The 26,767-nt window shown below is 40.2% G+C and overlaps 1 protein-coding gene across 3 annotated transcripts in view; it reads right to left on the reverse strand.

The window, feature by feature from the left end:
• Nucleotides 1-26,767, reverse strand: part of CA8 (carbonic anhydrase 8) — a 133,656-nt gene that overhangs the window by 37,770 nt on the left and 69,119 nt on the right. For all 3 annotated transcript variants that reach the window (XM_004484330.4, XM_071207825.1, XM_004484331.5), the window contains exons 5-7: nucleotides 16,482-16,544; nucleotides 13,571-13,619; nucleotides 12,152-12,264 (exon numbers count right to left, since the gene is read on the reverse strand). In XM_004484330.4, the coding sequence (XP_004484387.1) occupies nucleotides 12,152-12,264; nucleotides 13,571-13,619; nucleotides 16,482-16,544 (225 nt within the window). The remainder of the gene's footprint in view (nucleotides 1-12,151; nucleotides 12,265-13,570; nucleotides 13,620-16,481; nucleotides 16,545-26,767) is intronic.

Genomic DNA, 26,767 nt, shown 5'->3' on the forward strand with positions numbered 1-26,767 from the left:
CAGTCTTCATTCCTCACACAGAAGAAGAAACTGAGGCTTCAAGAAGTTAAGAATGTTTCCGAGGGAGCCAGTGACAGAGGCCTGAGTTACAAGTTCACCGGCTCTTTTCCTAACTCCACAGCCCCTCTGTAGACATTCGGGTCAATCGTGTTACCTAACATGCCACACAAAACCCAGGCTACTCAGTAAAGTGGTCTGGGAAGCATCAACCCGCCAGTGGTTCCCCATGTTACACATGTATCACGGTTGTTACAGTGCTGCGATCCCCGATAAGGCACAGTCGGCGAATCCTGCCATTCTTTGTTAAAGTAAAATGAAACACTGAGATCAGCTGATTCCAGAGTTCTAACAAAGGGTCTAGAAATCCTTCTAGACTTTAGGGGTGCATGAAATGCTCAAGATATACAAAAATCTCTGCCATGCATGCAATCGTGCACTTTCCTGAGGAAGGGTTTCCTGACTCTTTAGGTTAAGACCTATCTGATTCTGATTCAATCTACTCATATGTGTGTCAGGGGCATAGAGAAGCAGAGAAATTAAATAGGTTCTCAGGTCAGACCCCAGGTTAGAAATATGACTTCTAATGTCTTCTTTTTCCATGTCTCTACATATTGTTTGGTTTCCCTGAATGGGGTAAGTTTGGCCCAAACGGGACTGTCCTGTGTTTTACTTACATGCTGCATTTACATAGAGGGGCAGGTCAGACAAGCAGTTAAGCTATTTAATCTACATCATGTTTCTTCAATAAACCGTCTTAGGGTCTTAACATAGGAATACTGCCAGCTACTATAGCTTGTTGCATCTGGAAAACTTCTGGAACTTAGGCTGCTGCAGGAGAATGCCCTGCAATCTATAGAATGTATTTAACCCTACTTTTATTTCTCTTCCAAAAAAAAACATATACAATGTGTAATAATACCATATAATGGGCTAGCTTAAAAATGGGAATTCACTGGCTCACAATTTTGAGGCTAGAAGTCCAAAACCAAGGTGCCAGCAAGGTAATGCTTTCTCGCAGAAGACTGCAGCGTTGGTTCTGGCGGACTGCCAGAGATCTTTGGCTCCTTGCCTTTCCCATCACAAGGCACAGCACAGAAGTGCATCTTTTCCTCTCTTCCGAGTTTTGCTGACTTGCATCTAGAAATTCCTCATGGCTCCTCCTTCCGTCCAAGTTCCTTGGCTTCTAAGGACTTCCCACCCTCATTCAGTCTGGGCACACTTGAACTAATAGTACCCTAAAGGAGCTATTTACAAATGGGTTCACTGCCACAGAACCAGGGGGCGGGACCTGCACATGACTCAATCCCTTAACGATAGTTCAGGCAGTGGACTCTGCATCAAAAGCCCTGGGCACTAGTCCTGACTCTGCCACCAAGACCCAAATGACCAAACTGCTTCACCTCTTTAAGCCCTGGTTTCCACGTCTGCACAGTGGAGGTGATAACAGTCTTCACAAGGATGGTGCAAGGAGTAAGATAATTCATCATGTACCGGGACACAGGAAGTGTTCAATAAATACTGGCACTCTTAATAATAAAATCATACAACTTTTGAAGTGGCATTTTTGGAATTTTTAAGATCAACATTTAGCTATAATTTTATATGCAAAAGGGCTGTAAAAATAAGCACATTTTACTGGCAAAATATTAAGAGTACCAAATTATGTATTTGAATGTGCTTTAAAGGAGAAAATTTAAGTCACATATATGTTACTAGAATAAATATTTTTAAAAAACATAGAGGACTACACAATACAAACAGTGATTATTGTAAACAATGGACTACAGTTAATAGCACAATTAAAAAAATGTTGTTTCATGAATTGTAACAAATGTACCATACTAATGTAAGGTATCAGTAAGAGGGTGGTACAAGGGAACTCCTATTTTATGCATGATTTTTCTGTAAACTGACCACTTCTCTAATAAAAAAAAAAAAAAAAAAAAAAAGCTTTAAATCACCTCATTGATGAGCAATGTGGATAAGAAACTCTACTGCCTAAACCTGTTTTAAGAAACACTCCGATTTTTATTGACTTGGAAGCTTGTTTTAAAGCTACATTAAATTTGTTTACATATTCTGAACTGAAGATAATTGGCAAGTCCCAGGAGTCAGCCTGAAGCAAATTCTGTGAGAACAGCTTCTTCCAAAGGAGAGGATCTGAATCAGCAGCCTGACAGTCTCAAATCACTGTACTCTGGGAGAAAACTATTTCACAAGAAATGTTTTTCTCTGATCACAGCAACACTTTGAAGATTTTCAAACATCAAGAGAGACGGGGAAAAAGCACATCTTTCTGAAATACCGATTTTTCTGAAGTAACCATCCCTCAAAACCTTTTAGTCACTTCAAATGTTTCAAGTGCCTACTGTGTTAGCCCCGTTCAGGCTACCCACGGTGAAAAGTGAGATGGTGACAAATGAACAGAATAATATTTCAGGGTAAAAGGCTTCAACAAAATTCAAATGCCAGGGCAGTAAGAGAGTCCATCACTGTCACAGACATCCATATATATGATTTCATCAGCTTTTTTTTTTTTTTTTTGAGGTACCGGGGACCTGGGATTGAACCTGGGACCGCCTATGTGGGAAGCAGGCACTCAACCACTGAGCCACATCAGCCTCCCTAGATGATTTTTTCATTTTGGTTTGTTTTTTTTGTTTTTTTCAGGAGGCAATGGGCACCAAACCTGGGACCTCCCATGTGGGAGGAGGGTGCTCAACCGTTTGAGCCACACCCACACCCCTTCATCAAGTTTTAATGCTACTCTATCTATAAACAAAGTTTTCGCTTTTAAACAATTTTTTTTTTTAAGTCAGGACAGAGATCCAGCATTTTAGTGACAAATTCTCTCCTCTTTCAAAAGCAGTAGAGTTGAATATCAGTGCTCCACTTGGTCTAAGGCATTTGTTTTTTTCTTTCTTTGCTGATAAACAAAACGGGTTATTCACTAGAAGTTCAGCTGGCAAATGGCTTTCTTTACATATGCATTTGCTGGAAACAGAATCTAGTCCCCATAAGGTACGTTTAGGTTCTAAACCCCAGCCCTGCGGGCATGGCTGTATTTGTAAATAAGATCCTCTTTAAGAAGCTCATGGGTAATCACATTAGGACGAGCACCTTGAATCAGGGTGGGCCTGAGTCCCTGAGAGTGGAACCCCTATTAGGAAGGGAAATTAGATGCAGAAGTAGAAGCCAGAAAAGGGGAGAGAGCATCATGTGCAGGGGCCGAGACGCAGCTCCGAGCCAAGGAACGCCCAGGATTGCTGGCAGTCCCCACGAGGACAAAGCATGGCCCACCAACACCTCGATTTTGGACTTCTACTCTCCAAAACCATGATTCAGTGAGCTCCCACTGTTTAAGCCAACCAGTGCGTGGCGTCAGTTACAGCAGCCCTGGAAGAGTCGGATGCCATTCCAAGAGCCGATTTCCAGTCCGTGGTCTGATACCAGTTGATCTTCAGGCCCAAGTCCCCATATCTCTGCATGTCCTTTAATAGACTTACTGTGATGTACACGTCACGTGCCATAATTCTAAAGGAGGAACATCACTCATAAAGGTCAGTGTTCTCTTTTTTTTTTTTAATCATCAGATAAGGCCAATCCATGCGTCAGAATAATACTGAACATCCTTCTCTCCCCGATAATACTGATGTAAACCAACTCTCCTCGTACTCCACGCCCAGTCTGAGCCTGCCCTGGTCTCCCTCACTGCCGTCCTTTCCCCTCTTTGGTCTGGGTACTTACAGAAGACCCACAAGGGTTGAGATTTACACCAGAGTTACAGGGTTCACACCCACAAGGCAAGGACCTTGAGAAAACACAGAAAAGCACTGGAAAATCACACTTTTCAAGAAAGGGAAAGGGACTCTCCCAAAAGGGAACAATTTAGACTCTCACTTACCAGCCCCGCGTGGCCCCTGAGCACCTGAAACGTGGCTGGAGTGCACTGAGATGCTGTCAGTACACAATGCACAGTGAATTTCAGAGACTTACTGTGAAGGAATGTAGGAAAAATACCATCGAGGATTTTTTTATGCTGATTACATGTTAATTTTTTGAATGCATTGGGTTACATATTTTAGCAGAACTAAGCTCACCTCTTGTTTTTTATTTTTTGCTGTGGCTACAAGGAAATGTAAAATTCCATGTACGGCTCACGTGGTATTCCCACAGGCAGAGCTGGTTACAATGACCTTCAGAAACGAACTCAGCATTCTGACGTCAAGTGAAAGTCATACATGCCAATGAATGCTGCTTGATCTAAGAGAGTGGTTTTCAAAGTATGCTCCGCTGAAGAAAAATACAAACTCTTAGACCCCACCCCAAACTAACCGACTCAGAAATTCTGGGTATGGGGCCCAGCAGTCAGTGTTTTAACGAGCCCTCCAGGTGATTCTGACACACACACTTGAGTTTTAGAACCACAGACAGAGAAGCAAATGGTCAACAACAAATGTCCCAAAGCACTGAAAACAACTTTCAATCACAACCACAATGCACAACGTAGTCTTTAGGGTCGCGGTCCCTCAAATCCCACACCGAGCACAGAGACAAGAAAAGCCGCCACTAAGTGCCGAGCACAGTCAGGCTCCCTCGGTTGTCTGGGATCAGATGTGCTGACCAGGTCCTGCAAACAAGCACACACCATGCCCAGCCCTTCCAACCACAGAGAATACTGTATGCGGAAGGATGAAGAGGCGGCAAGACTGAAGAGAAAAGAAAATTTAGCATGGCTTTCAAAGTCCTACCAGTCATGGATCTAAAGGTAAAACATACACACTTTCACATTGCTTTGTTTCACTCTTGTTAATTGAAGTCGAAAGAGAAAGAGAAAAATGAAGACATTTAATGTGAGAAAGTATGTAAGTAAGAAAGAAACAAGTAAGGAAGAATGCAGAAAAAGGAGAAAGTGAAAAAAAATTGGGGAAAGGAGAATAAAATTTAATGATCATGTGTGTGAGTACACACATTTGTTCATATACATTATACCATAATACCAAGTTCACCAATTCTAACTTGAGTAGTTATTCACATTTTAATATCTCTCTGAAATCAGGATGTGTCTTAAAATTTACGTTGTCAGAGTTTTTGGCATTTCATTCTGTTCCTGGAATTTCATTTCCAAACCCGACAATCTATCTGAAAAAATAATTTTACTTCAGCTTCCTAATGCTCAGACTTTTAAAAAAATTATTTAATAGCTATAGATCAAAAAATAAATAAAGTCAGAGAAAATTACATTCATTCAAATCCTATACTGATCAACTAATTCATCCAATCATCTTTTTTTTTCCCCCAGCATATGGTATGCTAACCAGAATTAATACGAAAAACTCAGCTAAGCAGGGACTTCCAGTTCCATGTCCTAAAATTTCTTAGCACTCAGGAATATTTGAATGCTCCACAACAGGCTTAATTATCAACCCTGTACCTCACCTGTGCAGATACTGTTATCCTGTTGGCAAATGAAGCATTTCAAGATATCTATTGTTTTCCATATTAATGCCCAGCAGCTGTAATTACAAAAGTTAAACTTTATGATGTAGGAGGAAAATTTTTTTCTTTAACCCAAATTAAAGTTTTTTATTTCTCAATATAATCAGCTAGATGGACCCTACCTGCTATTCTCTATTTCTTTATTATTTTATATATCAATTTCCTGTCTCTCTCTCTCTGCTTCCCTTTAAATAACAAAATATGGATTAGAGTGGACTTATTAGTATTCTACCATAGAATTATTGTGATTCTAGCAATGGAAGAAATTATATCATTGATGTGGAGACAGTGGCCATGGGAGATGCTGAGGGCAGAGAGAGGGAAAAGGAGGTGTGATGTGGGGGTATTTTTGGGACACAGAGTTGTCCTGAATAATAATTCAGGGACAGATGCAGGACATTATATATCCCACCATAACCCACTGAATGCACTGAGGTAGAGTGTAAACTATAATCCATGTAGTGCAGCAGTGCTCCAAAATGTATTCACCAAATGCAGTGAATGCACCATACTAATGAAAGAAGTGTTTGATGTGGGAAAAGTGGAGGGTGTGGAGAGTGGGACATATGGGAACCTCCTATATTTTTTAATATAAGAATTTGTGTAATCTATGCATCTTTTAAAAATAAATTAAAAATATATTAAAAATAAATAACAATAAGGCTCCCCAATTTTTCCTGGTCTAGATTCTAGAATTACATCTTCTCCCTTTGGCTCCTCTCATTTTTACTGTCCTCTCTGGAACTTTTCTAAAATCATTCTAAATTACATTTTAATATGCATCACTGTATGTGTGTATGTGTATTTTAACACTGCCACCCTCTGAACAGATGATATAATAGAGTTATATGCTAATATTTTTTCCTCAAAAGGCCAAAGCTAATTGTAAAGCTATCTGTTTTCAAGGGCAGTTGGGATTAGTCCCTATACATTCTTTTGGTTTCGGCCTCCCCGTAGGAAGATATGGTTTATTTCCCAATAATAGAATAGCATGGCTTAGTGAGTCAGGTTCATCTTTGTGACTGGCCTTATTAGGAACAATACAAGGCTAGGATCCCTCTGAAGTCAGCACGACCCAAAGGCACAATAGCAACTCTGTGCCTTTTAACATACTCAACAACCTGGTAGTAAAACATGGTGTCTACAGAGCATCTTTATAATTCACAACCAATTTCACATCAACATGCCCAACGTCATGCTAGCGAGAGAATCCTTAATGGAATTCTAGGTGAAATGGAGACTCTTCTTTTATATGGCTTAGGCAAGTTCATCCCTCCTAATTTTCAAGAAGGTAAAGTTTATTATAGTTAAAGAGAAAATTTTTACTTTTCACTAAAAGGTTTGGTCTATTTTTAGAAAATTAACCCTGAGCAGAATAATGTCGACCAAGTGACCGAGATCCCACTCCACCCCCAGCTGCTTCCTACTCATTTCCAAATCAGAGGCAAGAGGCAATGAATACTTTTCCATCCTCAACTCAATGTGGGTGTGGAAAATGCCCCTGGGTCTCTCCGCTCCCTCCTTGAAACGCACTTTTCCCTTGGCTTCTATGACAGAAGGCCTCCTGACTGTTCCCACTTCTCAAGCCAGTCCCTGGGGGTGCCCCTTCCAACACCCCTATAGCCTGCCCTTCCTCTCTCTCTGGGTCACTTCTTTTCTCCCCCTGAATGAGCTCCTCTACAGTTAGGGCTTCCGCTACCACCTATATACTATCTCCTTTTCTTGGGTGTCTCAAAGGCATCTCACTTAGGTTTTCCTACAACCATAAACTCAGAATCTCCCCCCAAAACCTGCTCTTTCTCCTTCATTCCGTATCATGGTGAGGAACTACCCCTTACCTTCCCCAGGCACCCAAACCAAAATCCAGGGAGTAATGCATGGGTCTTCCTCTCAAAATCCCTTCCTGTGTCATCAGACCTCAAGTTCTGCTGATTCCACCTCCTCATTATTTCTAAAATCCACTCCCTTCCCTTCATTCTCACTCCTATGGCCTTAACTTAGACCTTGATCACCATGCTGCAGCCAAAGAGATTTTTCTCAGACTCAAACCCGATCATGTCTCTCTCCTTCAATATTCTAATGAAACTTGACAGCCTTCAGGAAAGAGTCGACAGCACAGCAGCAAGGCTTGCTTCCCTTTCCACCCTCATCGCATGCCACTGGCCCTTCACGCTAACAGTGTGCGCTCCCAGTACACATCTTCTATTGCCTCTGTGCCTTTGTGGATGCTTCTCCCTGTTTCAGTGCCTACTATCACCCAGGTCACGCCCTTTACTGGCCTCAGGGAAGGTCTCCCTGATGACTAACTTTCACTTAGGAACCTCTCCTATAGTTATGCTCATTCTATGCCACTTTTCTCATTAAATTATTTTAAAACAGTGAACCCATTTACATGTTTGCCTTTCCCAGTGGATAGGGTCTTGAGGTCTTACTTTCCCTTTTTCATATCTCCCATGGTGCCTGGCACTCAGTAAATGTCAAATAACTGCTAAATGAATCAACAAATGCATGAATTAATGAATAATGAGCAAATTATCCACATCAGTCTCTAAGGAACACTTCCACATGCTAACATCTACCTACAGTGAAGATAGAGAAAAGGGAAAATAACATAAGGATGTGTATTACTGTTGTAGTTTACTAGGCTGCCAAAATGCAATATACCAGAAATGGGTTGGCTTCTACTTTTTTATTTGCTTGCAAGCTTACAACTCTGAGGCTATGAAAATGTCCAAATCAAGGCATCATCAGGCGATGCTTTCTCTCCAAAGACCAGCTGCCAGTGATCCTGGACTCCCCTGTCACATGGCAAGGCCCCTGGCAGCATGTGCTGGTCTCTCCCTTCTCTTCCAGGTTTCATTGCTTCAGCTGCTGGCTTCCTGTGGCTTTCTCTCTTGGCTTCTGTTTCAGTATTTATCCTGTTTATAAAGGATTCCAGTAAAAGGATTCAGACCCACTCTGGGCCATGACTTACCGAAGTGACATAATCAAAAGGTCCCACCTACAATAGGTTAACCCCAAAAGGAATGGATTAGCTTTAAGAACATGATGATCTTCTGGGGTTCACCCAGCTTCAAACCATAATTAGTTTACTAAATCAGCAAATTGTGTGTATTAATATGGTCAGTGGCATGTAAAGAACAATTAGTGCATCCCAAACAAATAAAGCATACTATCTATTAAACTTTAGTGCTTTGAAATTTAGTCATCTAGTATTTTGTGCTATCTGCAGAAACAATAAGGAAATGTATATCACCCTTCTGGAGACAGCTATAGGGAAAGGAAATACAGAGGGATGTTTGATTTTTTTACACATGTCATCTGCAGAGCAATGGAAATATAGGGCCCACAAGCCTACCTCAGGGCAGCTCAGGCTGCAGTATCTGAGCCTGACCTGTAAGGGGAAGCCAGCAGCAAATAGGACCTTCCCTTGACAACCTGCTAGTCCCAGAACTATTCTCTGATGCAGAAATGCTACCTCAGGGAGAGAAGCAGCCTAGAGAAGCCAGATGGCAGGTGGAGAATAGTGAGTCCCATGGAACTTCCCAGCCTTAGAAGAGCCTGCTTATAAAGGAAAGGTCACCCTCAGGAAACATCTCTGGAGACCATATTCTCTGCTCTACTGTTCACTGTCCACACTCTTTTCTTGGGCATCTCATTGGTTTGTGTCCCTAGACTCCTGCTTTTCTGCAGACAATCTGTCAATCTGTATGTTGGGACTCAGTCTCTTACCTGAAGCCATTGAGCTGTGCTTCCAACTGTCTGAAAGAAACCAAACTCCTCCAACTGGAGACCCAACACATACTCTCAAATCAGTAAAAACCTTCTCTGATGCTGTGGAGATTGTCCTGAGAAGGTTTCACATAGATAGAGGGTATCAGAGGAACTGTAATATTGAGAAGGGCAAGAGATGAAATGGGGAAGTCTGTCTAGCAGGTCAGAGAGTGCTGAGGTTAACCACCCAGCTCCAACAGCACACAGAAATGGACTGGAACCCCAAAGACAGCCTACGACCTGTGTAATACAGGCAAACCTTCTTAATTTCCCTAAGTCTCAGCCTCCTCATCTTTAAGCCAGGAAGGATGACAGCCGTGGCTATATCTTAGGATAGGAGAGACTGTTCTATTCGCCAGCTCCCTCCACTAGGCCTACAGCACTTCTCAGGTTTCCCAAATCTTAGTTGTTAAATTAAAACAACAACAAAGAGCTTTCTTCTTCTCTAGCACCTCCTTGAACTAATGTCTCTAAACCCCTCCTTGTCTTTCCCATAAGACCTCTTGAAAAACACTGTATTAATACTTGGTCCCCTTCTACTTTCAGCTCAACATTTCACAGAAATTTCTCATTGGGCTAAGGATGGCCTAATTGGCAATTATAGATCTTGTTCATGCAAATCTGAAAAGAAATAAAGGCTGCCTCCACAATGGGATAATTAAGGTGAACTGTCTGGATGGGATGATGTGTTCTCCTGGAGCAACCAGAAACAGCCTAGTAGTGGGAGTGATGGTGGAGGAATGGTATCTGAGAAGAGCCAGAGGGCAGTGACAGAGAACACTAACACCAGGATCGAGCAGCGAACACACCTGGCCAAGGAAAACGTCAGGTATGAAAATGATCAAGAGCAAGTCAAAGTCCTGAATTTAAGTCACATTCACAATGAAGAAAGTGAATAAGGCAGTGGCATCTGAGCCATTTTTATAAGGTGTAGGTATTTGATGCTTGGGTGAGCAGCACTCATCTCTTAAATCCTCCACTACTAACGCCCCCTCCACTTCTGGAAAATACTCCCTCCTCTGCTGGATTCCAGGACATCACTCCCTCTAGGTTCCCCTCTAGCTCCTTGGGCAAGCCCTTCTTAGTTTTCCGCTAGTGCCATCTCCTCCACCAGCACTGCAGTGCATGCAACTGGGCTAGCCTCTCCTCCCCCTCCATCTGAGCTACTGTGGCAGCTATCCCTAGCTGATCTGTCAGTCCACTCCATTTGTTCTTCTTCTTGGGCATGAAGCTAGAATGCACTTCCCCTTTCTTGCACTTAGGTGTGGCCAGGGGACCGAGCTCCATCCAACAGAAAGTAAGCACAGCTGGTGTTCACCATTTCTAAGACTGGTCTTTGAGAACCACCTCCTGACATCAGCTGCATCCTGCCCCTTTCTTTAGGAGCATGTTCACACCCAAAGCAACCTTGGAAGCAAAGTCTAGAAGACACAGAGCTTCTTTCAACCTGGGTCCCTGAATGACAGCACCAGGATGTGCGTTCACTCTGACTCAGGATGGTGTATGTGGAACTTGACCTGAGAAGAAAGAAATTCCTATTGTGATAAGTGATGGAAACATTGAGCTGTTATCTTTGGCTTCTTCAACATATGTAATTATTCCAAACCTCTATTCTTAACATCATACTCAAATTCTAACTTCTTCTCTCTCCTTCACCAGACTAAATCTTAACATCATCCAGGAATGATTCCCTGGACCTCCCAATCTGAGCTGGGATGCTTTCCTATGTGTTTCGGGAGTTCCTTACTTATCACAAAGGATCCTAATTGTCTGTACTCGCCTGCCTCGCCAACTCAATGATGAACAGTTTAAGTTTTTATCTCTAGACCCTCTGAGCCCAGATGGCACTCAGGAATAGTTTCTTGTAAGAGAAAACAGATGAATGAATAAACAATTGGGATTTCCTCTATTAAAATCAGAGGGCTCGAAGGTAAAGTGATTAAAGTTCATAAAAATACTGAAAGGTAGGAAGAGGCTGAATGGGGAATCTTTAAAATGAATCCCTACAAAAACAGAAGTAAGGAGAAACTCTTAAAGGATGAAACAAGGACTTTAAAGACTTCGCTGAGTAGTTAATAAACTTGAGTATCTTCCTTCAAGTAATTATGGCAGATATAAAAATAGTTTATAAAAAGTTGGTGAAAGAAACTTGGTTTATTGTGAGTACTGCCCAAGCCTCTAGAGGTTGATCATGGAGGGCAAATATAACCTAACAGGATCCCAGAGGAGAAGAGACATTTAAAACACCTCTTCTGCAACAATATCAAAATCACTGTTTAAGCACATCTCAGTGATGCTGCCACATGCTGCACCAGCTAACACTGTAGTGACATCTCACCCTGGTATCCTGACTCTACAGTGCATCTGGAGAGCCCAAGTGGAGCCCAAGGTGGGAAGTTGGTAACCAAAAGCAGGATCAGAGAACAATCTAGAACCTTCCAGGGCTTCTCTGCTAGCTCACCCACCCCTATTCATACAGAATCATCCTGGACATTCCAAGGAAGAATTCTGACCAAGCCCACATGTGACTTCACGAAATAGTAACTTCACATCAATTCCAAGACCTCACTCACCTCCACACTTGCCAGAGCGCACAGAAGGAAAAGGCAGACAAATCAATAGTTTGGTTATTTCAGTGATAACAGTTCACTCTATAAAAACTAACTTTTATAATACAGTTCATAAATGAGAGCTGGTTTCTGTTCATCCTTAATCTTTTGATTGCTTTCACTGGCTACAGACATTTAGGTTTCATCTGAAAAGATGTGACTGATCTGAAAGGAGCTAAACCATAAAACAGACATTTCCCCTTTAGAAAAACGATATATAACCTTTAACTTGTAAAGTCTCTCCGTAAAATTTAAAATACCATGCTCACCTGAAGCTGGGATATAGTTAAAGGGTACCGGAATAATATCCAGGTAACACCCTCACTGCAAGGGGGAATCGTCAGAGAGCCTTCATACACCCAATAATCCCGCAGCAGAGGATCTGTACAGATGGGCACGTCACAAAAAAAAAAAAAAAAAGTCAGTTAAGAACAACCTAAGATCCCAACAACAATCCCCCAAAGTTACAAACAGTCCAAAGGACATTACTTAGCCCAATGTCCTTTCTTAAGCTAGCATCTCATACATGTCTTCTTAAATGAGACAACACAGAAATAATAATTAGGGAAACACATGAGCAATGTCCCTTTCAATGATTTCCAGTGATTTCTATCAATAGATCCCTGTGCATGTTCAAATAGGCAAGAGATACGTATATCAAGTTTAGTCACTTTTGTAGGAGTGTATCTATATTTTCTTTTACTTTATTGAAGGATTGACCTGACTAATCCATACCTAAGACTTAGTGGCTGCTCACTGCATGCCAGACACTGCTACAGCATTTTACATGAACTCATTTCAACCTGGTTGCAAACCAGTGAAAGAGGCACTATTATCAGCCCCAGTTTTTCTGATGGGAAAATTGAGTCACGGAAAGGGTGTGTAATTTTGCCCAAAGTCACTCAGCTAACAACTGGCAGAGCCAGGTTACAGACCCACGCAACCTGCTTTCAAAGCTTGTGCTTTTAACCATTGTGTTCTAGCAATCTCTATGTTAATTCTTCAACAGCAACCTATTAAAATCATATTATGATAGAATCAAATAAATCATACTTATGAAATCAGTTAGGTCTTCATTAAAATTCATGATTAAATATGATGTGTAAATGTTTGAAATATGGAAAAAATTGGCTAGTTGTAGGGTAATTAAATAGAAAAGAAAAAATAGAGAATACAGTGCATCAACCACTTTGGTTTTACTTGAAACACTAAGATACAACACATAATTTAGGCATAGAAATGGGAAGATCAAAATTTCACACAAAACAACCTTTGGCTCCAAATTACATTCCAAGTAATTTATGCACAATTCTTACCTGTATGGCAACACATTAAGAATTAGACTAAAATTCAAATAACAGCATCATTGCAAAGAGGGAACCTGATAAAATTAGGTATAAAGCTTGTTTCATTCTAGAGATTAATGAAAACTTCACTGATCAATCTCAGAAGTATATTAAGGTTATTTCATTATGCTGGTGCATTGCACAGAGGTAGCAGTTATAATGAAACTAGTGGTAAAGTGTTTATTATTTGAAAAGGTTTACTCCCATGTTTAGAGCAATCTGAAACTGGTCCCTGCTACTAAGAATTTAAAGTGTAAGGAAACTTTAATAATAGTTATACATATTCTGAGGCAAACAATGTGGTCATTAAAATTCATCAAGTGCAGTCAGGTGAATGCTTACCAGGCAATAAAGTGTTAGGATTAAAACAGGGTATTATTTTGGACTTCCCCTGAAAAAGAAAAAAAGTTACCCATATTAATATAAAATGTCTAAATTTAAAATAAAAATCTTATGGGGACTAAAAGTCCATGAGTTGTATATATGTTACTGTAACAAAAAGTTTTAAAAAATTAAAAGTTCCCCATGGCAGGGGGGAATCCAGATTGAAGTCTTTTTTGAAAGGCACCATCACCCCCCATTTGCTTGTGGAAGTCTCCTTTTGTTTCTCACTGGAAACAAAAAACAATGGCTGATTCCAACAAGATGCTCCAGTCTTGAATCTATGGCTACTTTCTTAGTACCACAGATCAATCTTCCCCGTAATTTCCTGGTAGGAAACTTAGAAGTGATGCCTGGCTCTCCCATGTCAACTACTTTATCTGCTCCAGAGACTTGGGCTTAGGTGCAAACAGCCTGGACCCTGGGTCAGGCAATCCTTCTGAAATGTCTTTCTTTCAGCCTGCTTTGATCTCAGCCCCTGACCTCCTTGGCATCACACTTGGGTTCCCAGTTCCTGTTTTGTCCCATTTGGATATGATCATTCTATTATAGGATCCATTCTAGACACTACCCCCATGCCAGGAGAGAGATCTGAAATTAGAAAAAAAATATTCAATTTCAGATTTAAATTTCAAGGGAAATATTGTACCATTACTCAATTCATATTTATAGTCATGTGTTAAACAGTGTAACTTAAATGATGCAGGCTTTACAGGAAGATAGGCCAATGGTGTCAACAGCACATTTCTTACAAATTTACTTTATTGGTGTAGCTGCGACAGGGAACTTTTTTGTTCTTCCCCTCCCCCTCCCCTGCCCCCACCCTGCTGCTTTGTTGTCTGTGTCTATTCATTGTGTGATCTTCTGTACCTATTTCTCTTTTTGTCCTCTCTTCTCCTCTTTCTCCTCTAGGATTCACCAGAATTCAATCTTGGAGATCTCTGATGTGGAATGAGGGTCCCTGTCAGTTGTGCCACCTCAGTTCCTGGTCTCTGCTGTGCTTCATGTTGACTCTCCCCTTTGTCTCTCTTTTGTTGAGTCATCATCTTGCTGCATGACTCCCTTTTGTGGGCACTGGCTCACCGTGTGGTCACTCGGCTTGCTGCACAGGCACTCGGCTTGCCACGCGGGCACTCGGCTCGCCATGCAGGCACTCATGCAGGCACTCAGCCCACTGTGTGGGCACTCGCACAGGCACTCGGCTCACCACCTGGCTCACCACGTGGGCACTCGGCTCGCCATGCAGGCACTCAGCCCACTGTATGGGCACTCGCACAGGCACTCAGCTCACCACCTGGCTCACCACGCGGGCACTCGGCTCGCCATGAGAGCACTCATGCAGGCACTCAGCCCATTGTGTGGGCACTCGCACAGGCACTCGGCTCACCACCTGGCTCACCACGTGGGCACTTGGCTCGCCATGAGAGCACTCGCATGGGCACTCAAATCACTACGTGGCACCCGGCTCACCACAAGGGCACTGGCTCACCGTGCAGGCACACTTTCTCTTCTTTCTCACCAGGAGGCCCCAGGGATCAAACCCGGGTCCTCCCATACGGTAGGCGAAGGCCTTATTACTTGAGCCACATCCGCTTCCCACTACAGGGAACATTAACACATTACGTTCTAAGTCTCTTCCTTACTTCAAGGGACTCTTTTAAATATTAAAAAATCCAATTTGCATGCTCTCCCCATCCCCTCATAATCCATACTCCTATCAGCTGAAAAAATAAGGTAGATTTTCTTGGGCCATTTTTACTGGACTAATGTTGGTCAAAATGTGTCCTTACCATACACCTTTTTACCAGCTTCTTTTGACTAGCGCGACTTCCCTTGACAGCTGGCCTCATTCTGAGCCTGTTCAGGAGATCTTCAGGGGAGGTTCTTGACTGGTTTACAATGCCCTGGAATTGTGTTTCTATAGAATAAATCAGACTCAAATCTCCAAACTGACTTGGAATTGGCTTTGAGTCTTTGGATCCCTTTCAATCAAGCAAGTTCAACTCCTGTGCTGTATCTCCAGTAGCCACAGAGGATTAAACTAATCCTCCCAAGGCCACTCAAATGCAACTGACTCAGTGTGAGCATAAAAGGTACTGTTTATAACCAAACTCAGCCTCCTGGTGAGACTGGGCTATACGTCTTCTGTGTACTTGTATTTTTTCCACATAAATGCTCGGAGTTTGATTCCCACAATTTTTATTCGTTTAATTTATACAACGCCCCTATAACTAGTGGGCAGGAAAGGGTTAACTCAGCAAGTCTGAGTTGTTCAAACCCAGCATATCTCAAAGCTCTGTCTTTGGGATTGGCCCTAGGCCAGTTCCTGGGAGATAACCCCTAAACCTTGGAATATTTTGTTTAACAGCATTTCTTTATGCCTGAGGCCCTAGGCCATGCAGCTTAACCAGACAATGTTTATTCAAACCAAATGACTTATGGTGAATATGTGTTTTTGTCCTGGGGGGTAGGAGGAAAATGACTGGCATGTCAGTCACTAAGGTCCAAAATGGCAGGCACTGCATACCTACATGACCAACACACCCCAGTCCCAATAAAAACCCTGAGCTCAGGTAAGGGTCCCTGGTTGGCAGTACCTCATACATGTTGTGACCCATCATTGCTGGGAGAAGTAAGCACATAACCATGTGACTCCGTTAGGAAGCTTGCTGCTTATTTCTCCTGGACTTTGCCCCATGTGCCTTTGCCCTTTGCAAATTGTGGTCTGTTCCCTTGCTCTGGAAAAAACTGTGTGAGGATAGCAGCTTCTGAGTCCTCCTAGAGAATTCTCAAGCCTGAAAGTGAGCCTGGGGACTTCCAACATCACCCACAGTTTCCTTTCTTTTAAAAAAAAAAAAAAATGACAACATACCTTATACTGAATATCCTGGAGAATTTCAGTCACAGCCTTTAGGCCTCCATGTTCTTTTCCTATCTGAAATAGTAAACATTAACCAAAAACACAACATTTTCAAATGCTTAATTTTCACTTAGAATAACTAACAAAGCAAGGCCCCAGTCTACCTGAAAGTCATTCTTGGGGAATAATTAAATGACCTTTTCATTAATAACCAAGTCAACATCTACTGAATAATTAAGATTGTAACTGAAGCTAGTACAATAAAATATTAGTTACGTAATGTTCAAGAATCCATTTTAAATTCATCTTACTTTGTAAGGTATCATTCGCTGTGCTAAATATAATGTCAAATCATAAAATACTAAGATTTAAAAATGTCATGGACATTTTAAAATTAAAAGTATTCAGTACCATCTTTACTTCTGGCATTTACAGATCAGAGTTATAAAGATTTGATCAATGTTGAAAAATTTTATTAACTTAGTAAAGTATGTGGTTTTATATATTAAAGTCACCAAAATCAGGACAGCATTTCTTGAGTACAACTGAATATAATTCTATAACTACCATTTCCTTTTAAAATTACATATTACAGCATAAAAAATGCTCCAAAGAAAGCAGAGAATTTAAAAGAAAAAATTCTGATATTAAGAATATTAAACTTTAAAAACTTTAAATTGTAATATGATTTAGAAATTACAGTATGATCTGATTTCCAGTTTTCAACAAACTTTCAAAGGTCCATGATAATGAAGAAGAGTAATAACAGATAATTTATTACCTCAGATAAGCACTCATTGTTATCATTAGCTTTTTCTCCTCCATATAGGTTTTTGGAGAATGACCTATAAGGAGCTAGAATAGCTGTTAACATGTTCAAATTCAGTTAGTCTTAAAGTCAACTGTGAAATATATGCCAGGTGAAAAGACATCAAAGAAGAAGAGAGACAAGAAACTGACATAATCTAAGATAGTCCAGTCAGCTTGAAATGATCAAGAGTTTGTTTTTCTAATCATTTGCAATTCCTGAGATGGGCTCTATAAACGGGAAATGATTTCTCTGAGGTTCAAAATTAAAAATAACTAAGACAAATGTACCAGTGAGTTCAAAAGCCTGGACCTCTAGACAGAGCCTTCATCTGATCTTGAGAGGAAATGGGCCTCTTTTTGCCTTATTGGTTTGGTCTTACTTAAGTATAATATTCTGAGGCCTGTGTCTGCAGAGTGGTCTGCTGCCATTCCATGGATCTCCTGACAGACGACAAAATCTTTGAAAAAAGGATCAGTATCTGAAAGTTGTAAAGCTGCATAAGGGAGCGGTGCAGGACAAGGTCACTTGCAATGGACCGCCTGGGTGCTGATCTGGCCTCTGCCACTTTTCAGCCACAGGATTTTTAGTAAATTTACTTAACCTCATTGTCCTTCAGTTTCCTCATCTATACAGTGGATATGAGAAAAGTGACATCCTGATAGGGTTGAAGATAAGATTAAATCCCCAAAGAACATAGAATAGGGAGGGCCTGGTGCACTGAAATTCAGTTAACATCATCTATTCATCTGAATGGCCTACAGGATCAAATATAGTATTTTTTATGTAGAGTAGCAGTTAATAGCTAACATCAGCTCCTTCTACCTAGGAAGATTCTCTGGTTCGGTCCTTTCCTTTCCTTTGTGGGCAAAACTTTCTCTATATCCTGAAACAAACTCCAACTATTGCTGTTTCCCTTCCTTCTTTTCCAAAATGTTGTAGAAAGAGGCTACAATCATCAAAGGGCAAGTACAGATGCTAATCCATACACTTGCCCCTAAAACCCTACAGTACATCAGGTAACAAACCTGCTGCCGGAAGTCCATTGAGAACCCTGAGACCAATCAATTTCTCACCTCTGCCGTCTTTTGCCACCACCTGAAATGCACACCCGTCTGGTCTTTTTCCACTCCTGGAATCTCGTCCTTGCACCGCTCTGTGTTTTCTCACTTCCAACTCAGTCTCCCACAGGCAACCTCCTCTCTCCTCTTTTTCCACTTGAGCCTTTAGGAACAGGATGACTGGAATCTCTGGAAAGCTCTCCTACTACCTCCTATCTTATGGGAACCCCACCCAAGGCTACAGCTTTTTCAGGCCTTTCAAGTCTGCCCCAGAGAAAGGTCTTGAAAGCTGTTGGCATGTATCTGCTATTAACTATTAACTTCAACCTGCTACTCTTTGACCCTCAAGTAGAAGGCTTTCTTCCTCTGTGGTCCCTAATATTGCTTGCTCCCACACCCTACTTATCACTTACGGACCCACTGGTCACAACCCAAAGCCATCAACCACTCTCATCACCCTGGAGGACCTCCCCATCCATTGGTGACCTGGCCACTCCCTCTCCTGAGTCTCCTTACCCCTCACAGCCCATGACACTCAAGCCCCATTGCACCTCAGCAAACCAGTCCTGAGAAGACCCCTTGGATTTACTTTAACTCTGAAAACTTGACCTCCAAGGACAATTTTCTCGTCCATTCCTTCTCACCCAGCCAGCTCTCCCTCCCTCTTTCCTCTTTTCTCTCTCATGGATCCTCAGGGGCCATGGCTCTTGGCCCCCGCTTGACTTGGCTTCCTCCCCTATTCTGTCTGGACTGAATAACACCTCTTCAGCAGCTCTCACCAGCACCTCAAGCCTTTAATCTGTGCCCTCTTAAATCATCTGCTAGGCAATGGATCAATGTAACAATTTGCTACATTTCTCCACTCCTCTACCTGGATAGAGAAAACCCACAGCAGGCTGTTCTCTACAATCTGTGATGAAAAATCTCATGTAGGTCCCTTATTTCATCTATCAAATGCCCTCCTGGGCATTTCAAGACCAATCCCCAACCCTTTTCCCTGGCTCCATAAATAATTTGCTTTGCATTTCTCAGAATGAAATCCCATAATTTCCTGCCTTTGCCCCCTACACACTCACCCCCATTTGTTCCCTCACTTTCTTCACCCTCTATTTCAAAGAAACGGTGGCTCCCTCCCATCCAAGATTAGTCCATCCACATAAGCTCTCTGTCCCATACCCTTCCGCTTCCTTCAAGACATTTCCACATCAAGTACCCCTCTCTTTCCTGTACTTTTAAACTCTTCTTCTTTCACTAGTTCCTTTTGTGCAAAATAAAAACATATGCAGGTCTCAGATCTCAAAACAAAACACACAGAACTTCACTGTACGTCACCACAAGTGATTACACATCTGTCCTTCTTTTTCTCGGTCAAGCTTCTTGAAAGGAAGTCTGTGCTCACTGTCCCCCACTTCCTCCCCTCTCATCGGCCTCACTTCTCTGACCTCCCAAGTGTTAAACCCCCTGAGGTGGATTTCAGTCCCTCTCCTCTCTGTTTCATTTTACTCTCTTCAGTCCTGCCTGCATTCATGAAATTTTGCTCTCATAGTTTCTCTAATTTTACTCTCTCCCGGGAAAGGCATTTCCACATATATAACCTGACTTTTTCCTCAAAGCAAACTTACAGAATGGTAGAACAAGTATGTGTTTGGAAACTTTTCCTTGCTTAAAATAACTCGGCTCATTACTGAGAATACTGCTGTGCATTCCAAGAGACTTGGCTTTCAGTTCGGTGCACTGTTAGCCCATGTCACTTGTTTCATGCTAACAATTAGTAAGGGAAATTATTAAGTTAACATATTTAATTCAGTTCAAGACTCCTGCTCCTCTATTTGGGAAAACAGCAGGCCTGCCCAGGATGGGAGTCCACCACCTTGCTGCTCATTATATGGGTCTCCACCCATTGATATAATACACTATGGCAAGATGAACCTTCACTCACACCCTAGAAACCTACCCCAGTTGTGCCCTGTCTCAAATGCCTCCCACATCCAATGCCCCAAATCAGCAACTCTCACTTGACATACTGCCAAAAGAGCATTCCCAGCATTGTAGTTTCAACCATGTATCTGCCAACCCCCAGTGTTCACTTGCTTCCTCCCCCCAGTTATGGACCTTTACTCTTGAAATTGAAACTTAGCCTAGTATTATAGGGTACCTAAGAGCTGCCTCTTGGGAGCCTTCTTGTTGCTCAAATGCGGCCTCTCTCTAAGCTGAACTCAGCTTATAAATATATTACCTTCCCCAGCGTGGGACAGGGTTTCTGGGGATGAGCCTCCCTGGCACCGAGGGATTACTACCAAGCACCAATTAGCAATGCAACTGAAAAAAGACCTTGACCAAAAGGGGGAAAAGGCAAAGACAAATGAGCTCATATGGCTAAGAGGCTACAAAGTGAGTCGGAAGGTTATTTCAGAGGTTACACTTATGTATATCTCAGCAGGATCTCTTTGACTGACAAAGTAGATACTACCCCAATTATGGGGGCTCCTGAGGGCTCTGGCGACATCCAGACACTATAGCTAGGGAAGGTAGCTCAGGAATCTGGTGACTTGCCAGTTGTCCTACTTTGGAATTTATGCTCCCCAGAGTGACAGAGTTGGATTCAGTTGTGATTTCCCTACACATGGTTCTTCTGTCCTGCTATTTGAACCTATACTTAGTACTGGAGTTGGTAGGTGTACATCCAAGATAAGTCTTAGGGCTGTCCATGTGTCAACTGGGCCCTGAATCTCAACAGAGCTACAACACTTACTCTCCAGTTCATTGGTCTCACCCAGGACAACTAATATGGAGTTGATAATAGACAACTACCATACCAAGGAACAGAGTCTACAACTGCAAGCAAGAGAGTCCCATCCATTGGCCCTATGGGATCACAGCCCCCTCTCAATTAGAGGTAGAGTAGACATCACCATCCTAGAATCCTCAGGATTGGGGAATGACCTATGGACTAAAGTAGACTCACTGGTATTCTACTATAGACTTACTGTGATTCTAGCAATGGAAGAAATTATATCACTGATGTGGAGGCAGTGGCCACTAGAGGTTCTGAGAGCAGGAAGAGGGAAAAACAGGTGAAATACAGGGGCATTTTTGGGACTTGGGAATTGTCCTGAATGACAGTATGATGACAGATACAGGCCATTATAAATCTTGCCAGAACCTACAGAATTGGGAGGGAGAGAGTGTAAACTACAATGTAAACTTTTTAATCCATGCTTAGTGGCAATGCTCCAAAATGTGTTCAATTGCAATAAATGTACCTCCCTAAAGAAGGATGATGTCAATGTGGGAAAATGTGGGAAGTGTGGGAGTGGGGCCTATGGGAATCCCCTATATTTTTTATGTGACATTTGTGTAATCTAAGTATCTTTAAAAATATTAAATAAAAAAATTCTATTCACAAACATTTCTTGTTTACTATCTCCAAAGATAAAACTGACATGTTCCCTTCTTTTCTATATATGACTACTTGGTTATTTGTATTCTTATTGTTATTTTATTTTTATTCTTATTTTTTAATAAATATACTACACAATTAACCCATTGTAAAAGTTCAATCAATGATTTCTAGTAAATTTGTAGAGGTATGCAACTATCACCACAATCCAATTGTAGAACACCCCAAAAATTTCCCTTGTACCCTGATTAGCTTTCTCTATATATAAATTTGTCTTTTCTGGACATTTTATATAAAATGAAAAGTCTTTCACTCTGGCTTCTTTAGTTAACATAATGTTTTTGAGGTTCATCCATGTTACAGCATGTATCAATATTTCTTTTTATTGCTGATAAGTATCCATTGTATGAATAACACCATATTTTATTTATGCACTGACTACCTGCTGGGTGTTTTGATTATTTCCATTTTGGGCTATTATGAATAATTCTGCTATATAAATCCATATACAAGTCTTTGGGTAGAAAAATGTTATCATTTCTTTTAGGAAGATACCTAGGAGTGAAATGTTGCGACATATACTGAGCTGATATTTTGCTGTTTTATAAACTGCCACAGTGCTTTTCAAAGTTGCTGTACCATTTTTATATTCCCACAAGCAATGTCTAAGGGTTCCAATTTCTTCACCAACACTCGGACTCTTCAGTATTTGCTAATCTGGCAAACATAAAATAGAATAATACAAATTAAATTCAATTTTCCTTAGTTGCTACATGAGGTTTATTGGCCACTTATAGTCTTCTGTGAAGACAGACTTTTGTACTTCTCTTCTTTCTATTTGGTTTACTTTGTTTCTTACTGATTTCTATTGTGTTCATTTATATGCTCAGGTTAGTAATCTTTTGGTTAAGGGTTTGCATGTGTTTTCTTCCACTCTATGACTTAATTTTTTATTCTCTTTAAGGTATCATATGTTGAACAGAAGTTCATAATTTTTAAGTGGAGTTGAAATTATTTTTCCTACGGATAGAATTTCTTAAGATGAATAAAGTACTCTACCCTGAGGTCAAAGGTAAATTTCATTCTAAAAATGTTTTGACATTCACATTTAAGCCTATAATCTAGAAATAATTTTTGCGTATATTAGGAGATAAAAATCCACTGTTGTTGTTTTTTTGTCCCATATGGATGAACAATTTTTCCAGCACCATTTATTGGTTGGTCCATCCTCTCTCTAGTAATGTGCAGTGCTAGTTCTACTGTTTCAGATATCTACATGTGGGTCTGATTTTGTTTTTTCTATTACTTATATCACTGGTTTGTTTTTCTATCTTTCCATAACATCATACTTTTTTTTGGTAATTGTATTCATTTTTTAACAGTAGCTAACTTTGTTACCATTGATGAAAAGTTATTAAAATAGTACTAATAACTATCATCCCTAGTTTACATTAGGTGTACTTTTTCCATATACCACCTTATTACTAATATCAAGTACTGAGTCATACATTTGTTATAATTCATGAAAGAATATTCTTATACTTGTACTATTAACTCTAATCCATCATCTACAATAGGGTTCACTGTGTTATACAGACATGTTTTATCTTTTAATTTTTATTCTAGTAAAATATATAACCTAATTTTCTCTTTTTAACCACATTCACCTTTAGAATTCAGTGCTGTTAATTACACTCACAATAATATGCTACCAACATCACCATCCATTTCCAAACCTTTCCAATCAACCTAAATAGCTCTGTACTAATTTAGCATCAGTTCCCCATTCTCTAACCCCAATTTATCCCCAGTAACCTAAATTCTAGATTCTAATTCTATGAGTTTGCTTACTATAAGTAGTTCATATCATTGAGATCATACAATATTTTCCTTTTGTGTCTGGCTTATTTCACTCAGCATAATGTCTTCCAGGTTCATCCATGTTGTTGCATGCATCAGGACTTCATTCCCTTTTATGGCCAAATAACATTCCACTGTATGTACATGTCATGTTTAATTTATCCATTCATTAGTTCATGGACACTAGGGCTGCTTCAATCCTTTGGCGACTGTGAATAATGCCACTATGAACATCAGTGTGAAAACACCTGTTCGAGTCCCTGCTTTCAATTATTTTGGGTATTTATATCTAGTAGTGGATTGCTGGGTAATAATGAACTACCAAACTGTCTTCCACAGCAGCTGCACCATTTTACATTCCCACCAGCAGTGAAGAAGTGAGTGTTCCTGTTTTTCTATATCCTCTCCCAGTTACCTGTTTTGGTTTTTTTTAATAGTAGCAATTCTAGTGGTGTGAAATGATATCTCATTATGGTTTTGATTTGCATTTTCTTAATAGCTAGTGATGTTAACCATCTGTTCCTGTGCTTTTTAGTCATTTGTATATCCTCTTTGGAGAAACCTCTATTCCAGTCTTTTGCCCAATTTTAAATGGGTTGACTTTCTTTTTATTGCTGAATTACATAGAACTTCTTTATATATTCTGGATATTAAACCCTTATCAGATATGTGGTTTCAAAGTATTTTCTTCCAAGTAGGCTCTTCTCACTTTTGTGGCAAAGGTTTTGATGCACAGGTTTTTTTTTTAATTTTGAGGAAGTTCCATTCATCTATTTTTTTTCTTTCATTGATGTGCTCTGAGTGTAAAGTTCAAGGAACTATTTTCCAACACAAGACCCTGAAGATACTTCCCGATATTTTCTTCTAGGAGTTTTATAGTCCTGGTTCTTATATTTAGGTCTTTGATCCATTTTGAGTTAATTTTTTATATATTATGAAAGAGGAGTCTTCTTTCATTGTTTTGCATATGGATATTAAATTGTCCCTGCAACATTTTTTAAAGAGATTATTCTTCCCCAATTTAATGGACTTGGCAACCTTGTTAAAAATAAACTGGCGTAGTTGTGAGGGTCTATTTCTGAACTCTCAGTTTGATTCCATTGGTCAATATTTCTATCCTTATGCCAATACCATATTGTACTGACATTTGCAGCTTTACAATATGCAATATGCTTTGAAGTCAAGAAATGTGAGTCTCTAATTTTGGTCTTTTGCAATATGTTTTTGGCTGTTCAGAGCCCCTTACCCTTCCAAATAAATTCGATAATTGGCTTTTGCATTTCTGCAAAGAATGCTGTTAGAATTTTGATTGGGATTGCATTTAATCTATAAGTCATCTGGGGTAGAATTGACATCTTAATGATATTTCATCTTCCCATCCATAAACACAGAATGTTTTTCCATTTATTTAGGTCTTCTTTAATTTCTTTTGGAAATTTTTCTAGTTTTCTGTGTAGAAGTCCTTTACCTTCTTGGTTAAATTTATTCCTAGATATTTGATTATTTTCGTTGGTATTATAAATGGAATCTTTCTTGATTTCCACCTCAGATTGCTCATTACTAGTGTACAAAAACACTACTGATTTTTGCACACTGGCATTATACCCCACCACATTGCTGCATGTTTATTAGCTCTAGTATCTTTGTTGTAGATTTTGGGGGGATATTCTATATATAGGATCATGTCATCTGCTAATAGTAAAAGTTTTACTTCTTCCTTTGGAATCTGGATGTCTTTTCTTTTTCTTGCCTAACTTCTCTGGCTGGACTTCCAGGACAATACTGAAAATCAGTGGTGAAGGTGTTCCAAATCTTAGAGGGAAAGCTTTCAGTCTTCCATCATTGACTATGATGTTAGCTATTAGTTTTTATATATGCCTTTTATCATGTTGAGGAAGTTTCCTTCTATTTCTCTTTTAAGTATTTTTATCAAGAAAGGATGCTGGAGTTTGTCAAAGGCCTTTTCTGCATCAATCAAGATGATCATGTGGTTTTTCCCCTTCATTTTGTTAATATGATATGCAACATTAATTGATTTTCTTATGTTGAACCACCCTTGCACACCTGGGATAAAACCTACATGATCACAGTATATAATTATTTTAATGTGCTGTTGGATTTGATTTGCAAGTATTTTGTTGAGGATATATTATAAGAGAAACTCATCTGTAATTTTCTTTTCTTGTATCTTTACCTGGCTTTGGTATCAGGATGATGTTAGCATCATAGAATGAATTAGTCTTCCCTCGTCTTCAATTTCTTGGAAGAGTTTGAACAGGACTGTCAGTTTTTCTTGGAATGATTGGTATAATTCACCTGTGAAACCAACTGTTCCTGGGCTTTTCTTTGTTGGGAGGTTTTTGTTGACTGATTCAATCTCTTTATTTGGAATTGTTCTGTTGAGGTCTTCTATTTCTTCTAGAGCAGGGGTTCTTAGCCTTTTTTGTTCCATGGAGCTCTTTGCCAGTCAGGTGAAAACCATGGACCCCTTACTAAGTCCACACTATACTGTGTATTATTTAATAAATACATCATACCTGCACCAACACATCCCTACAAGAAAAATGTTTCTTTGAATTTCAATTCAAGCTCATGGACCCCTTGTTAAGAACCCCTGTTCTAGAGTCAGCATAGGTTGTGTGTTTCCAGGAAGTTGTCCATTTCACCTAAGTTGTCTAATGTGTTGGCATATTTCAGCTAAGTTGTCTCAGGTGTTAGCTGTTCAAAGTATCATTTTATGATCCTTTTTGTTTCTGCGTGGTCAGCAGTAATGTTCCCCCTCTCATTTCTGATTTTATTTATTTGCGTGTTTTCTCATTTTTAATTTGTCAGTCTAGCTAAAAGGCTTGTCAATTTTATTGATTTTTTCAGAGAAACAACTTTTGGTTTTGTTAATTCTATTGTCTTTTATTCTCAGTTTCATTTATTTCTGCTCTAATCTTTATCTGCTTCATTCTGCTTGCTTTGGGATTAGTTTGCTGTTCCTCTTCTAGTTCCTGCTGGTGTGCAGTTGGGTCTTTGATTTTTAGCTCTTTCTTCTTTTTAGTAAGCTTTTAAGGCTTTAAATTTCCATCTCAGCACTGCCTCCATTGCATCCCATAATTTTGATCTTCTGTACTCTCATTTTCACTTGTCTTAAGATATTTACTGATTTCCCTTGCAATTTCTT

The sequence above is a fragment of the Dasypus novemcinctus genome, chromosome 14, assembly GCF_030445035.2.
Source record: "Dasypus novemcinctus isolate mDasNov1 chromosome 14, mDasNov1.1.hap2, whole genome shotgun sequence".
NCBI lineage: Eukaryota > Metazoa > Chordata > Mammalia > Cingulata > Dasypodidae > Dasypus > Dasypus novemcinctus.